Source organism: Gavialis gangeticus, unplaced genomic scaffold (genome assembly GCF_001723915.1).
Source record: "Gavialis gangeticus isolate Ggan-Ray unplaced genomic scaffold, GavGan_comp1, whole genome shotgun sequence".
Taxonomy (NCBI): domain Eukaryota; kingdom Metazoa; phylum Chordata; order Crocodylia; family Gavialidae; genus Gavialis; species Gavialis gangeticus.
Genome location: NW_017729033.1, coordinates 25,542,464 through 25,559,649, shown reverse-complemented (window position 1 = coordinate 25,559,649; position 17,186 = coordinate 25,542,464). Strand labels below are relative to the sequence as shown.

The 17,186-nt window shown below is 44.0% G+C and overlaps 1 protein-coding gene across 4 annotated transcripts in view; it reads right to left on the bottom strand.

The window, feature by feature from the left end:
* LOC109303775 (peroxisomal acyl-coenzyme A oxidase 3-like) overlaps positions 1-17,186 on the bottom strand; it is an 85,670-nt gene that overhangs the window by 4,074 nt on the left and 64,410 nt on the right. For 3 of the 4 annotated variants that reach the window (XM_019526024.1, XM_019526026.1, XM_019526025.1), the window contains 7 exons: positions 15,462-15,582; positions 14,830-14,952; positions 13,477-13,590; positions 9,585-9,700; positions 6,740-6,914; positions 5,715-5,782; positions 4,874-4,960 (listed from right to left, as the gene is read on the bottom strand). In XM_019526024.1, coding sequence (XP_019381569.1) covers positions 4,874-4,960; positions 5,715-5,782; positions 6,740-6,914; positions 9,585-9,700; positions 13,477-13,590; positions 14,830-14,952; positions 15,462-15,582 — 804 coding nt within the window. Of the gene's footprint in view, positions 1-4,873; positions 4,961-5,714; positions 5,783-6,739; positions 6,915-9,584; positions 9,701-12,735; positions 13,030-13,476; positions 13,591-14,829; positions 14,953-15,461; positions 15,583-17,186 lie in introns of those variants that run through there. The other variant, XM_019526028.1, reaches the window with a different exon arrangement.

The window sequence follows — 17,186 nt, the reverse complement described above, 5'->3', positions numbered from 1 at the left end:
GCCAAATGGTGAGTGTGGCCAGAGCCAGGAGGAGGTTGACCAGGAGGACCCGGGCCTTCGTAGGGCCAGGGGTGTGGGACAGGGGTTTTGGGTGGGGGCACAGGGCAGCAGGGCTGGGGGGCAGTGGCAGCAGGGCTGGGGGGCAGGGGCACAAGCAGGGCATCCTGACATGCACCCCCTGCCCTCATTTTGTTTTGAGTAGATACAGGCAGTCCCGTGCAGGCTGCAAGCGGCTGCAGCAGGGAATTCTTGGCACAGGGCAGCTGAGGGGCCATTTTTCCCTGTGCTCCTCACCAGCTCCTTCCCTGGCCTCCCCCCTCTTTTACCTGAGGTTCCAGCGCAGGGCAGCCACGTGGTCCCAGGCCAGCCCTGGCTGGGGCTTCCGCCTGGGGTGTGGGGTCGGGGGGACCCTGCTCTTGTGGGAACCTGCTGGGCTTCCCCTGGGTCCTACTGCCTCTGGTTTCTGTCATTATTGACAGGAACCAAAGACAGAGAAATATTAATTTTCAAAATTTGTTAGGGGCTCCGTGGGCCAGACAGAATGGCCATGCAGGCCGGATCTGGCCCGTGGGCTGTATTATGCCCACCCCTGGCTCAATGACACAGTGGAAATGCTTCATGCCAGAGACTACTCACTTGAGCAAAGCAGAGCTAAGGGACTGTAGTGAGGGCAATATCCTAACCCAGAGGTACTTAACTTCTGGCCTGTGGGCCAGATCCAGTCCACGGCTGCAAGTCTTCTGGCTGTGGGGTTGCTCACAAGTCTGGGAATTTGGCAGTGGAGGGCATGGTGGCAGATCCATTTCTGGTGGGGCCCAATTCTGGTGTGAGAGGTAGAGAGGGGGTGGTGCCATGCCCCAGGGCCCAATTTGGCCAGCAGGTGGGCTCTAGGCCACCCATCTGGCCTGTGGTGCCAAAAAGTTGAGCATGGTTGTCCTAGTTGGCATGAGTCCATCATTGCTAAAGTAAAAGGAAATAAAAGCTGTTGCTTTTAAAAGTCTCTTCTCTTCTGCTGCTTCCCGCTGTTTCTAGTATTCTCTGTATGGTAACTAATGCAGTACAGTCTACTGGCTGGAATGGAGTTTAAGTCAGGAACTTAATCTGGGAACTTAACCCAAGCTCCCAAGTGGTGAAAAAGGGTGGCGATTTGACTGTAATGGGCTGCTGGGAGGTTTAATTTACTAATATTTGCTAATTGCTATGAGAAGTTTGTAAGAGTTTTGGAAGAAAAGGCATGGTGGAAATACAAATTCAAAAAATGCCACGTTTTACAAACAGGCTGAAGACATGAACTGTTTTAGATGTAATGCTAGTACCTTACAGAGTGTCTAATAAAAGGACATTTGCCAGACTCAGTCAGTTTGCTAGCAGTATGATATCAAAAGTGAGCATCAGCATTCCCTGAACCTCCCACATACACCAGAAATTCCATTTTGATTTGAAACCAGGCTGGCTTTACTTGTAGCCTGGAATACAAGACATATTGTTGGATGCTGTTAGGAAACATCGTTTTGCCTTGGAAAAAAATATTTTTAATACTTAACAGATTGAGTCTGAGTATGACCACAGAAAATAAATTAGGAGCTAATGCTTTCATTTTGCATAGATATAAATGCTTGATCTAGGAACGGGGTGGCTCTTTCATTCAGATTACTTCATTTTATATCACTGATCTCTCAAGCAGTAACCAGAGAGTGGAACAAAACAAGTCCATCTGTCTTCAAAATTCTGATGATGCTTCTCATATAATTTTTACATGGTGTCTGCATAAAATAAAGCTGAAAATACTATGCAGATTTCCTGAAATGGAGATGCCCATTTAAAAATGTTATAGAAACATAAACTTTAAAACTTTTTTTTAGAAGGAATAAAATGTTTTTTAAATGGGCTTTACTATCAAATGGCATTGAGCCAGATGGTGCTGAGGCCTCGTCCATGCAAATGGGGATGGGAGGGGAATTGATTCAGAATCAGTGGGACTCAGTCCACTGACTTCAGCAGGCTTTGTGCCTGGCCAAAATTCAAGGAACATTCACACTTTACATATACTGTATGTAGACAAAGCAATATAGGAGATCCCTGGGGAGCAGGGCAACAGAACAGGGTTAGTAAAGTGGGGAAACAGCCTGAGAAGGTGGGCATTGGTGACACGTAGGGGGTGCAAATGGATGCATGTGCACCCCCTGAGATTGGCGGTGCAACCCCTGAGATTGGCTGCCATTGACGCTGCTGGCAGCACCTGCGGGCACTCACTGCTTGCCATTCTCCCCTCCTCACCACCAGCACCGCCAGCTGCATCTGCGGGTGGTCTCCAATCGCCAGTCGGCACTCGCCATCCCCCTGCCTTGCTGCCGACACCATTGTGGCCACCTGTGAAAGCTCCCTGTTTGCCACTGCCACTGCTGCCACTGCCTGCAGGACCCCACCGTGCCCCCCTAGCCTTGGGAGGCATGCAACGTTCATAAAGGTGGGTATAATAATAGTAGGTGCTCTGTGCTCCATCCAGAAAACTCTTGGAGGCATTCTGAACGTGTCCCACCTCTCTCTCTGCTGATGTACAGATCTGTCTTTCATTCTTGTCTCTGATCTATCGTTATCAGGCACAATAATTCTAGCCATGGGAGCACCGTGCATTCTGCTTTGACCAATCTCAGACATTTATTGTAATAAGAAAACTTTACAATCAAAATGATTTAAACATTTTGATCATGACCTTATGATATTATATCCAACTGTAATATAGGCACTTTTTCAAAAGGCTTTGCTCTCTATTGGACCAAGGGAGAGACTGACTCACATATCCCTTATTTAATTTGGCAAGTACAGAGCAAACTGCTTCTAGGGGTATCTGCAAGTCAGCAACACATCCAGGTCTCATAGCAGAATGCTATTGCTAGAACAGGCGCTGTGACACTAATGTGAAGAAACACATTTTAAAATCTTGGCTAAAGTGTTTCCAGGCAGTTCTGGGTGCCTTGATGTTCAGAATGTGCTAAGCGCTCCCTCTCTGAAAACTGGGGCCCCCTCCTGGTGTTCCAGGTTGGGTTGCCAAAAGCACCAGTTACTTTTAACAAACTTAGTTTGAAGCCAAGTTAATTAAATGTTTGTGAAGCACTTGAAGGCCCTTTAAATAATCTTATTTGAAGGGCAAAGCAGAGAGTTATTATTACTGGTCACTGATGTGTTTTTATGGCATTCTTTAAGCTAAGAGCCACCTTGAGCCTTTACAAGGTTGTTATTGACACGTTAAATACTCCCCCTGAATGAGAATGATTCTTTTCTGTGATGCAATGTAATTCCTACTTGGAAAAAAGTTAAAATTCACTTTTCTCTCACTATATTTAATACTTTCACCAAACATCTGAAAGTGAGGATGAACTTTCATGTTAATTATGTCCATAGATGACACTAAACTTGGGGTGATGTAAACATCAGTTGAGTCACTGGAACCATCTTAGGCTGTTTAGAAATAGAGACAGAGATTTGAGCACAAGTTTCAAACTGAAGAAGTAAAGAGAATACTTCTGGTCAGACAATAATCTGGAACTGCAATATTCAGGGGAAAACCCCACCAAAAGCACAGTTAAGATGAAATACTGGCCTCAAAGTCAATGGGAGTTTAGTCAGTAAAGCCAAGATTTCATTCCCAAAGTGATAATAGGTGGCAGCTTAGATTAACTGGGCAATGTGATACAAGAGTGGAAAAAAAAAAGTAATCCAATTTTGGGGTTCATATGCAATTCCATCATGGAAACTGAATCAATGAATTTGGGCATAAGAATGAAACGAAAAATAAGGAGGAAAATGAAGATCCTTCAAATATGAAAATACCTAGAAAATAGATTTTTTTCTTTAAAGAATACAGGCAACCCCGCTTAGCACTCTTAATTGGTTCTAGAAAAACTGAGCACTCAGCAAAACAGTGTTAAGTGAAACCCATTTCTCTGTAGGATTTAATGTAAATAAATATAATTGGTTCTGCACAACCTGCTGCCTCACCCTAGGCCCCGCCGGCGCCGGATTGCTGCAGGCTCAGGACGGTATCCATGCCCTGCAGGTGAGTGCGTGACTGGAACAGGGCACGGGCTGCAGCCTGGGAGCAGGGGGAGCTCTGCAGGCTCAGCCCTGTTGCGGCCTGGAGTGGGGGACAATGCGCATGTGTCCTGCCACCCCGGGCCCCATGCTTACCCCCCCCACCTGCCCCTTCTTGCTGCCACCACCACTCTTCCCCGCCTGCCTGCTAGCTGTGGGCTCCTGCCACCCCACCCTAGGCCCTGCCGGCCCTGACCCTGGGCACCAGCCTGGGCTCCACAGTCATGCATCCTCTTCCCTGCCTTCTTACCACTGCCGCTCCTCCCCACTGATTCCAGCACCAAATACAGGAGGAAACCCCGCTTTCTTGCTGCCCCACCCAGGACGCCCACTGGCTATCACTCACCTCTTCACTCACTGCCACCATCACTGCTTCTTCCCAGCCCTGCACTGAGCATTATAATGAAACACTCTGCGCACTAAGTGAAACAAGGTACATATTTTAAATGAGTGCTATAACGAAACCGTGGTAAGCGAAACCATGTTAAGTGGGGCTTGCCTGTAATGGGATTCTTTGAAGCTAGTCATTTGTAGTTCTGGGTACATAGGAATTTTCACAACAGAAAACATCCTGAGTAATAACATGTGACTTTTTTTCTATACACTGGAGCTGGTATAAATTGTTGTAGATCAACTGATGTCAAATCAGTTGCAGCAGCATGTACCAAGGGACTATCTCCCTTATTTCTAGCCTGTGAAACTTCTTCAGCATAAGATATGAGTACGCTTATAGAAATACCATTTCAAAGAATGGTTTTACAAACACGGGGATGTTATTTACCTCTCCATCAGATCTGCCAATGGGCGAGTTCAGAATGAAGTCAGGAGGAGCAATGACATCAACCAAGGCAACAGCATCATTTTTCAACTGTTCAAAAACAAAGGCCATAATTTTGGAAACTCTTTTTGATTTCTATGGTTACCCATGAACAACAGAGCAGTTGAATTCCTGCTCTAGATACCAGTCAATAGTAATTTAAAAACTTACATTTTAAAGATTCATTTATCAATTAAAACCATGGAGATTTTATTTTTTCCTCCAGATAAAACCCCCAACAACATTCTGTACTTTACTGACTGCTTTTAAGACATTATTTCATCTAGGCAGTTTCATAAAATATTAATTTTGTAACTCATTCTTTTAAATAAAACTTCTGGATTTTTCTTCTTCATAATTTCATATCTTTCTCAGGGAAAAATGTTCTTCATTCTGAAAAACTGTGTGTTGAAACAGAATAAAAAATAACTAATATTTATGAGCCAAAATGATAATGAAATAGGTAGAACTTTATTCCAGCTGTTAACTGTTTTTACTGGCCTGCCCTTTTAAAAAACTGCAAGGCTTCAGATGACAAATGAAACCCAGAGCACTATCTTCCAAGCATTTTCTCTAAAAGTACAAAATATTACTTTATCTGGGCCCTTGGTGAATAACCCTGAGCATTTAGCCCACTATTTATGCCACTAATCTGCCCCATAAGAAAAAAGACGTTGAGCTGCTAATACTGTAGTATAGCGTCCTAGTCAACGAGCTCTTGAAGTGTAGATAACTGGTAACGTTTCCTTTCAGTATTCATTTTATATTGCTATCCAACAAGACCAAAGCACTACTAGAAGCTTACCTTGAAACACAGTTCCAGAATAGCATTTTGGATAAACCTAGCAGGTTCTTCACCTGAAATATATCCACCTGCAAATATATTGATGGAGAAATGAAACTGTGAAGTAAAATCGATTAGGATTGTGCTGATATATTCCTTTTACAAAACGTGCTGTTTATACAGCATTTCTAAAGGTTACATACAGCCTCTTTCAGGAGTCACAGGCTGCTTGCAGACATGAAAAAAATGGCACTTTACTTTCAGCTTGATACACTCCTTTGCTGAGCTCAGTGAATACCCAGAAGATGTATTGCATTAGTTTGATGTGGTTCGTCCAATATCTATATAAATTGGGCACTTCATTGGGGCTCTTGGCACTTTTATTTAATAACTGGTTGAATAGTTGATTGAAGCTGCAAAACTTTGACTTGGGTGCTTGATATTTCTTACATATGTAACCCACGTTTCTCACATGGCTACATATTCTCCAGGGCTATAGGTTGTAGCTGTGTTGGTCTAAGGACATAGGCAGATGAGGTTCTTTAGGTGAATCTGATATCTTTTATTAGACCAACTTAAATAGTTGGAAAACAATTGTTAAGCAAGCTTTCGGGTTCAAAAACCCTTCATCAGGCTAAGAAAGTTTCCAGCTGTTTAAGTTGGTCTAATAAAAGATATCAGATTCACCCAAAGAACCTTATCTACATATTCTCCATTCACTCTCACAGTTGATCACATAGATGTTTAAGGTCTCTATGTTCTTAAAAATAATAGATCAAGTTTTTTAATATTAACAGTAGAGGCTCATGATTTTATATTTAGAGACAAGGAAGGCCTATAGTTTTCCTTGTGGCCATAGGCCTGCCACCCAACTTTAATAGTACATAGGCCTGAATATCTACCCCATAGTGGTGCATAGTTTAGACAATGAGAAACAGACCCTGAGTGGAATTCTCTCTTCTTGACAAATGTATAGAATAAATGAAGATTACAATTCAGGGCACTGGACGATGACCAACAGAACATATAGAGGGAGTTGATCTCACCTTGATAGAGCACAGCCATATGTTTACTTAAAGACCATAGTCCATAGAGAGCACTGAGTTGCTTTAGTACAGGCTGGAGGGTAGACGGTGTGGTGGGATCATGAGTGTAATCATGGTATCTTTGTAAAACTGTATGCTCAATAAAAGCTATAGCTAAAGAATGACAGTAGTATACCTTAAGAAAGAGAAAGGGAGGATTAGATTGCAAAGTTGTTATACGAATAAAGGAGTTATGCTGAGTGAATCAAAGATAGATATGCAGTTGCTTGTGTTACAGCCAATTTGTTGCATTGATCAACGTTCTTTCTTATAGACATTCATTTTGCATCAGTCAGTTTGTTTGATCTCTGTGCATAGTTAGTTGCAATTGGTTTGGCTTTCTTTTAAATCTCTGTAACAGATGGGACATGTATAGAATATATATAATATATTATACATAGTCTGTTACAGAAATTTAAAAGAAAACCAAACCAATTATGGCTAGCCGTGTGTATGTGCATGTAACACATTTTTAAAAAAACATATTCTTAAAAATGCAACTCTATAACTATTTTAAGGCAGTGGTTTTCAAACTATTTTGACCATATGCCCTTTTACCTGCAAAATACCACTGCTTGTACCCCCTATACCGAATGCATTTCTGCACATTCATTCCTTTTTAACAGTGTCTACACTGATGTCAGTGCACTGCAATTTCATTACTCACTGCATATTGACCAATCAGAAGCTCCACTGCCATTATTAAAATGATTTAAATGTATGCCTGAGCAAACCACCCTGAGGCAGGGCCGGCCCACCCTATACTGCAGAACCTGCGGCCACAGGGGACCCCACAGCCAAGGCCCCCCTGTGGCCGTGAACACTCCAAATCAGTGCCATAGCAAAGGGGCCACCACTCTGTGTTGTCACCACAGCTGCCAGCTTCACATCCGGCCACTCGTCACCTCACTTTCCCCGCCCCCACTGACGAAGCTGCCACCGGCTTCTTTTGCTGCTCCGCTGGCTCTGCCAGCTTCTTCATGTTAGGGGGCCCCAAAAAAATTGTGCGCCAGACCTGCCCTGAGGGTAAGCATGCCCCACCTTGAAAACCACTGTTCTGTGGCATCCCTGATCAATGTCACAGTCTGTTGTAAGGTTAAAAGCCACATCTGAATATCCCTAAACTTTAGGGGGGAAGAAATATTTTCCTCAATGGCATGACTTTAACTTGCAGCAGAATGTCATGATTAAACTCAGTTCTGTAGTCACAACCTAGTGGGTCTCAATATCCTGGCTGGATCCCTGAAAAGCCCATTCTTGCCCTTCTCTTTCCCATTTCTTCCCATTTTATAAACACTCCCGTGTAGCCCTTCATTGTTCCCAACAATCATTTGGCCAAGAACAAATAGACAGGATGTCCCTCTGAGCTTGTTAACCTTGTTCAGCCAGCATGAAACATCACTGATGAGTGATGCAAAGCACTCCTCTCTTGCTGCCCTGGGATGTCTCCATTGAGTTTCTAACCCCTAATACCACTGGGACAGACCAGGAATCTCTTCCAGATCTCCTGAAGGAAGACTGAGCACTATATTACTTTTCTGCCAGTGGGCTGACAGCAAGGGCTTCTTCACACCCCAATGATTTTAAATCAAATCTGCAAAGGGCTTCAAAACTCCAGGGTGTGAATTGTTTTGCAATAAAAATATTCCCCTTCCCTGCATAGAGTGGGAAGAATGCCTAATAGTGCAAAATATTTGGCCCCACAAGTCTAAGGAAGATGCAGGGCAGGACCCATCTGTATTCTTCAACAAAGACACTTTTTTAACATAGTAGGCCATATACCACTTTCCCAAAAGGTCACATTTAGTGACCTACCAGATGCGAACTTAGTATGGCTCATACCTCTGTTAGCTGTCAAGACTAGTAAGGCGACACCCTGTTCTTGGTTTGATTCAGCAAAACATTTCTCTCTTTGCATGCTGCAATGATGCAGGTGGAGAGGGTTTATTCACATCTATCATTGGCTTTACAAAGTCCCAACCAGAAGACATCCTGGGTGGTAAATTTCTGGGAAAAGCCACACTGTCAATTCTTCAATACTGAACTGAGTATTTCTTGTTCTCGTTCTGAGTTTCAATGCACTTTGCAGATAACGTAGGCTGTCACCAGAGCAAGAGATCTCTCTGGAGTGACAAATATCAAAGTATTCTTTACTTGGGGACAAGCCAATTTTATTCACTGAGGTTCCTGGGGTGTTTGGGAAGCTTGGGGCTGCAAGTTATGACTTGGACCTGGGCCATACTTGGCTGCTAAGCCTTGTTGGGGGGACAGTATGTCCACCATTAGTGGATTGTAAACATTTCCTTTTCAGTCCCCAGTGCTGTCAGCCCGGTATCTTTCATGACTGCATTTGAATTATATAGAGCTGGAAAAGATCGATTAGGTCATCTAGTTCATCTACCAGCCAGCCAGAGTGGGATTCTTTCCTACAGTATGTATTTGGCCATAAAAGCAGCATAATATGCAGATGTAGATGTAAAAATCATATGCTGAAGTAGATTTAATAGAAGCAGATATAGTGTATGATACAGCTTAATTTAAAACTGAAATTTTGAAGATTATATGTCTGCCTTTTTCTGCAGGGTACTATATTTTGTACAAATTTTTACTGATTATTCATCCCCTTTAGTTATGATACAATATGATAAAAATGGATCTGAGTTCATTTTTATTAATTATTATGACTTGTTGCTTTATGCTTCCAGAAATTATATTGGAAGTCATTAAGGGATAAAAGAAAAAGCATCTGGCAAACATAGATAAAAATAACCATTAAATAAAGTAAGGAATCTGAATACATTGCTACCTGGCTGTTGTTTTTCGCCTCAAAATCACTACATCCAGACTGTTTCTTCTGGTTCACCTTTAGGTCACTTTCTTGGAGTAGGTAACACACCAGCCATTTGTAGGCTGCTAGAGGAACTGAAAGACAAAAGAAAATTGCCAGGTGGGAAAAAGAAGAAAGCTGAAACACCTGATGCTAGTGTTCACACTGCTAGAAAGCACAGGAAGCATCTTCTCTATTCCAAACCCATGTTAGTTTGGATTCCACTGGAGGCTTTAATATGTGAATAAAAATCTTTTCCGACAGCACCATCACAAATAAAACAAAACGTGGTTGAACAGAGTTGCTTTTCCTCGGCTGAGAACCTTGCAGTGATACTGAGGAACCTGCTCTCTGGGCCAGCAGTGAATCAATGCCCCAAGCCTGGTTCTTAGGGCTACTCTGGATGTTTGGGGATATATCAGGGATAGCTAACCCCCAGCATGGGAGCATGGCATGCAAAGGCATTTTGCTTGGTACATGAGCTTCAGGGCAGACGGCAGGGAAGGGGCTGGGACTGTGCTGCCACAAAAGGATTGGGACCCTTATGGCTCCTCTGCCATCTGCCCCTGACATGCCAACAGTTGAGGTTGTTCGTGGTTTTGTCACTCTGCCTAAAAACATTTCTCCTGGGATATATATTAGTCCTGGTGACAGAGTGCTCTTTATTGGGGAAGTCATCAGGTAGCTGACCGTAATTCTAGTTCTAGCATAAGGAACTGCGCGAACTTTGCCAGCTGTTGTAATACCCTTCAGGGCAATTGTACTGCTACACAGTAGGCCTGTAAGAAGCGGCTAGTGTTCGCTTCCGATTCGGATTCAGCTGATACAGGGGACAGTGATTCTATTAATTGATTCAAATCACTGTCCTGAATCGATTTGCCCAAATCTGATTCAGAGATTCAGCTGCAGACGAATCAGCCGAATCTCCATATCACACAAGCACCATCCCCCACCCGCTCCCCCAGCCCTGGCAATGGCTGTCTGGCCTGCCCCAGCTCCCGGCCCTTTGAAAAAGAAAAGCCCCCACTCACCAGGTGCTGGCAGCCAGAGGTGGGAGGGGGAACCCCGCTGCCCTGCACTGCCCCGTGCCACGTGGGGGGGCTCTGCCATGAGGCCCCTGACCTCCCCCCCAACTGTCCCAGCCCCCCATGGCTGCTCTACCTGCCCCAGCTCCCAGCCTTTTAAGAAAAAAAAAAACAAAAAAACCCGGTTCCTGCCCAGTGCAAGGGGCAATCTCTGCTGCCCTCCCAGCCCGAAGACATGTGGTGGGCTCTGCATGAGCCCCCCGAAGCTCTGAGGCTGCTGCAGCAGCCAGTGAGTTTGGGGTTTTTTGGGGGGTTTCTTAAAAGTCCGGGAGCTGGGATGGGTGGGGCAGCCATGGGGGGAGGTGGGACAGACGGCGAGGGTTGTGGGGGCTGAGGGAGCAGGCAGGGAATGGGGCCTGGCAGGGGTCCCCCCATGGTACCCTTCTCCCTCCGCCAGCCCCCTCTCCCCTGGCCCCTACTTACCAGCTCCGAGTCTGGCTGTAGCTCCCTGCTGCAGCAGGTGGTGACTGCCCGAATCATCAAAACTCTCCAAATCTTTTCTGAATTGATTCGGAGAGCTTCAAATTGATTCAGACCTTTTCATTAGTCCCCTGACTCAATTCGGATTTGGAGATTTGGCCACCGAATCGGGCCCAGTCTCCTCCGAATCCAATCAGCACCCGAAGCTTCACATAGCCTTGCTACCCAGGGATACTTGAGCAAGCTCTGAATATGATGGCTTAAGGATCAGAAACAATATAGCCATGTTGGTCGTCTTATCAGAGTAAATCAGTCTAGACACCGTGCTGTGCTAACACAGCAGTAGTGTAGCTGGTCGGCGGGGTTGTGACTGGGGCAGAAGAACTTGGACAAGGGGGTCGGAATGGAAAAGGTGCAAAAACAGTTCCTGAGGAAGCTGTTGGCAGCCAGCCCAGCTCTGTGTGACATTGGTGACTATGGCAGAGAGCTGCCTTGTTATGCCTCTAACACAGATACACTGTGCTCATATAGCTAGTCTGGTCCCTGAGCTATCTCATTTAATTTGGATATCACTACAGATCACTGCAATTGTTCAATGTAGATCAATATATTCTCTTGGGGCAAGCATATAGCAATAAAGGAAGTGTAGCAGAGCTGTACTCTTCACATTGCTTGCCTTGACTCTGGAGATGGGTGTGGGCAGCTGGTAATACTGAGCATAACCTTAGCATACCATGGGACCTGAGGATGGCATACACCTTGCAACTGAGGCCCCCTAGCAGTTTTATTAGTGGTACTGCATACTGTTATTCAATCACCCTACTCAAATTTAAGTAGGAAGTGAAATAATTACTTAGTATATAAGTTTATTAATTTTGTAAGTACTTTGGTATTTTTAGGGAAGGAATCATCACAAAAAACACATGCAAATTTTGTTGATAAATCCTGATTGTCTAAATCCTAGATAAAGTCTTAGCCAGTAATATTAAATAAATCTTATTAAACAATTAAGAGAAATACAGATTTACAACTGCAATCCTGATGTTTCAACAGGAAAGAGACAGAAATGTGCTTAGTCATTAGTTTGTGCCATCGTGTGTTTTGCAAACTGGAGATTTACCATGAAGAACAAAACAAAAAATCATGTCAGACAAGCCACCTTCTTCTTCTAAGCCTTTGTATTTTGAAGATAGTAAGATGTCAAGTTTTTTCTCCTAGTTATTGTGACATTATCTCACTTGATATTCTGCATCATTACTGGGACTTCAGTAATCACAGAACTTCAAGTCAGCTGGTTGAGCACTGATGCTGTCATTACATTCCAGGAAATAAGCAGACTGACTGTTAATGACATGTATAAATTAAGGCTGAATTTTTACCCACAGAATAGTCCCAGTTTCATAGACTCACTTTTGTCTTGATTGTCCATGCAGACCTTATTACCTTTTCAATTTCTCTTCCAAGGGCCAATTTAAGGAAATGGCAACAAAACAGTGGGAATGGCTTGAAACATTATACTTGAGTTGCTTAGAGCAGAAAAAGCCAAGAAAACTGCTGAGGTTTTTTGCTCAATATTACTCTACTTTCTCAACCCAAACCAAAGATTACTCTGTCCAAACCAAAGATAACATAGTGACATCCTTTAATATAAGACTGTGGGAAACTGTTTTAACTTCAGATGCATACCATGGAAAAAATGTGCCCTGGGTAGCCATCTCTCACTTTCCCCCCAGCTCCTCTTCTACCCCTTCTTGACTGCAGGAACAGGAATAGAACGGAGAGCTGGGCAGTTTCATGGGCTGCAAGGTGTTCAGGGAATTGTAGTCCTGCAGACTGATAGTGGAGTGTGCTGCTGCTAGGGATAACTTTCACTCCATTTTTTGCCACCAAAGCCCATGTCCAGAAGGGAAATAAAAATGCTAATATGGCAGCAAAAATGGGGGTTAGTTCAGCAAACTCCAGATCTGTAAGTCTTTCAAGAATATAGTACTTCCCCAAGTCAAGACTGGTCACAGGCAACACCAGAATAGCCTCTTGATGTCTATCTTGGTAAGAAACCAAGAAGTGAAGATCTGATTGAAAGTAGGCGTAAAACCACCATATAATGAAAAGCTAATTCTATTTGGACCTCAAATTGGCCCACCTCAAGTTGTGAGGAGGTTAGTTCACATTTAAACCTGAGTTGATTCATTCAGCCTTCACCCTTTTGTAGTGAAAAACCCCCTCAGCAGATGTCAACAATGACACAGAAAATAAATATTAGCACTTTTTTCACACTGCATATTAGGGCTGTGCTTCAGAGTAACTTTGCATGAATATTATGGGTCTGGAACTATTTGTATTGAGAAAGAAAAGAAAATGATTACCTGAAGAGTTCATGCAATCTTCAGCACTAGAGGCTGTAAATTTTTGGCTCAGAATATAATGGTAATCTTCCAGAAAGATTACTGTTCCAAAAGGGGATTCAATAGGTACTTTATCTGAAATACAAAGGAAAATAAATTGATTTGTTAAAAATCAGAGTATTTGGAGGTAAAACACTATCTGGGAGCCATGGTTGTTCTTTCATGAGAGGCCAAGTGCAAGGAGGGCAAAACAGTTAGTTTATTATGGATAATCCAGCTGAATGAGAACAGGTGGTCAAGGCCTAAGAATCTGATGTGGCTGCTTTTGCATCCAGGCAGATTCTATCACTATCAGTGGGTTTTCCAAACATGGAGGATTTTGGTTAGTGTCTGTGAGAGCAACATATTTGCTGGATAAAATATTACTGAACAACAAAACAACAATGGAATAATAACAATTATTGGGCTAGGATATATCCATGGTATCATAACACACACTTACATGTAGTGATTTCTCATGCCCTGGGTGGTTTCAGTAAAATGAATGACATGTCCCCTGGAATGAGGCACCGTTAACTTTAGGAGAGTGATAGAATCTAAGCTTTGTGGTTCAGGTACCAAAATAGCTGGAGCCTTCCTGAATACAAAACTTCCAGTGATTTCCATTACACTTCAAGGAGTCTGAATACTTAGCAGAGGTGGCCTGAGGCCCTAAAGTATTTTTGTTGTGTTATTTTTTCATAAAGTATATCTAAAGCAAAGAACAAAAACTGGCTACCACAAAGTCTAGAAGTTACGGTGACATATAACTGGAATGCAAATATAGCAGGGGTCATAAAAGCTGTTCATGAAGTACCTAACATTGGATTTAGGCTAGATCAGTGGTGCTCAGCCCTACAGGGTGGATGAGTGTCACTGTGCCAACCTGTAAGTGCCCCATCCCATACATGGGGTTGGGTCCATTGGCCAGATCCCCTTCGCAGCATGTTTATGACCCTTCATTCAGAATCCACCAGTAGCATGACCCTGTGCACCTGTGCAACTGTGCTCACTAGTTCTGGCTGCGGAGTGACTATGTACCGGCACAATATGGCACATGAGGCCATGTCATCTAGAGCATAGGGATCCCCAGGGATTCTGAAATTTGCCAGTGGGGGAGCTGTTGTACCGTAAATTGACACAGCTCTGGGAGAAATTATTGCTGCTACTGTTACCTGCTGCTAAATTTCTGGACATATGGGGAGTCCCCACTGGTCAGGTGACAAGGCTCCACAGGCTGGAAGTTAAATACCTTCTGTCAGCATGAGATTACTTCCTAATCTCATCACTAAATTATCAACAAGCCCAACATGAAATGCAGAATTGCCCACTTACCTTGGTGTTTCACAGTCACCCAACTCAACAAGTAATTGCTAGTTTGCTGCAGCAGGACATTATTGTCTCCTTCGTATGTGCAGTTTGGATCATTCTCATTGCGGATATCACCTAGACGATTTACTTAACAAACAAAAAAGTCACAAACTTCAACACCTTGCAACCTACCGAAAATGTGTTAAAGGGTAAAAAAAGATTTAACCTGTGATCAAAGGTAAAAAGCAATTGATTTGCTATACAGGATGGGCATTCTTACATGTAGTGGGCTGCAAAGAACAACCACATGGTTCTGGAAACAAACACAGGAGGGTTAATTTTCAAAAATATCCAGTTTACAAGCATATTTTTCATCTGCAATAGCAGTATTTGCATTTCTGGACTGAACTCAATTTGCATGTAAAACTTGCCAGTTCTGGCTCCACCTCATTTTCTGGTCCACTACTCCATGTTGCACCAGAAACTTACTCTGTAGAAGCATATTTTGGAGGTCCAAACTGAATATGTAACAATGAAGACCGACCCAAGGCCCCCTGAAAACTTATAATCATAAATATCTCTCCCCACAATAACAACTGTGATAAACAAGAGAAACATGTTGTATCTGACCACATTTACAGTGATTTGTAGCTTACTGGATAGGTAGCCATGTCCTCCACAAGCTTCTCGACACTCCTGGGCTGCCTGCTGTGCAGTCCAGGAGGCCAGTGGTTTGCCAGCAGCAGCCAAAGCATGAAGTTCACGTCCAAGTTCAGCCTTGTGGAAAAAGAGTCACAGGTAAATTATGAGGTAAGACAAAAAAAAACACACACAAAAAAGGAGAGAGAACCCAAAATCTAGGTTTAAAAAAAAATGTATTTCTGTTTTAATACAATACAAACATCAGGAAAACATATATACCAACCGAACATGTAAGTCTGAACTATACAAGCAATAAACAATAAAACTGGGTGTCCCCTTCTAAAATCCTCTTTACCCTCTAAAATCGGTGGCAGCAGGTTCCTGTCAAGGCCAGGGCAGCTCATACAACTGCTGTGCCTGCTCCCCAGACACCCCTTGCCAGCAGGTATGAGGCCCTGGCTCCCCTGGAGGAGAAGGCAGAAGAGCAGATCCCCAGAGTTATTGATGCTACTTGACCTACAACACAGGCTGAGAAGAGGCAGACCCTGAGGAGGAGGAGATGTAAAGTTCTGGTCATCGGGGACTCCATCCTGAGGGGAACTGATGGTCCAATCTGTCGCTCTGAGTCCTGGTCCAGGCAGGTCTGCTGTATGCCCGGAGTGAGGATTCGGAACATCACGGAGACCATCCGAAAAATCATCAAGCCCTCTGACTACTACCCGCTGGTTGTGGTCCATGTGGGGACAAATGATACATCCAAGGGCAAGCCGGACAACATCATGGAAGACTACAACACCTTGAGACACCAATTCAAGAAGATGGGAGCTCAGGTGGTATTTTCCTCCATTCTCCTGATAAGTGGACAAGGTAGGTGTCATGAAGCCTGCATTGATGTAGTTAACCGGTGGCTTCAGAGCTGGTGCTATGAGGCGGGCTTTGGGTTTTTTGACAATGACCCATATTTCTGTACAGAGGGCATGCTGGGGTGGGATAGGCTTCATGTCTTCCCTAAGGGCAAACATATTTTTTCTTCTAGGTTGGCTGATCTCATGGACTTTAAACTAGCTTCGCTGGGGGAAGGGGCTGCTCCAAGTGGGAGGATGCTTTACCAGCATGCAGAGTGATAAAAGAAAGGAATGCCAGGTAAGCAACAATGTCCTAGGAGTAGGGGGCCACAACAGTCTTGGGAGTAGGGGGGAGGCGTAAGCACCCTCAGGAGGCTTCAAGTGCCTCTACACTAATGCTTGTAGTATGGGGAGCAAGCAAGAGAAACTGTGCCTTCTGATTGCGAGTAAGAATCCAGACTTAGTAGGACTCACAGAAACCTGGTGAGACCCTACCCACGACTGGGTGGTTGGCATTCGGGGATGCACCCTATATAGAAGGGACAGGACAGAGAGGAAAGGTGGGGGTGGGGGGTCATGCTCTATGTCAAAGAGCAACTCATATCATCAAGGATTAGCTTTGGGTTAGAAGAGGGTCGGGTGAAGACACTGTTGGTCAAACTACAAGGGGGACATGGTGAAAGGGACCTTATGGTGGGTGTCTACTACAGACCACTCAACCAGGGGGAAGAGCTGGACCGGAACTTCTCGAGTAAGCTTATGAAGGCAGTTAGGTCAAGGAATGTCATTGTCATGGGTGACCTAAACTACCTAAACATTTGCTGGGAGGAGCAGACAGCCAGGTCTAACCACTCACATAGGTTCCTGGCTGTATTACAGGACCTTCACCTTATC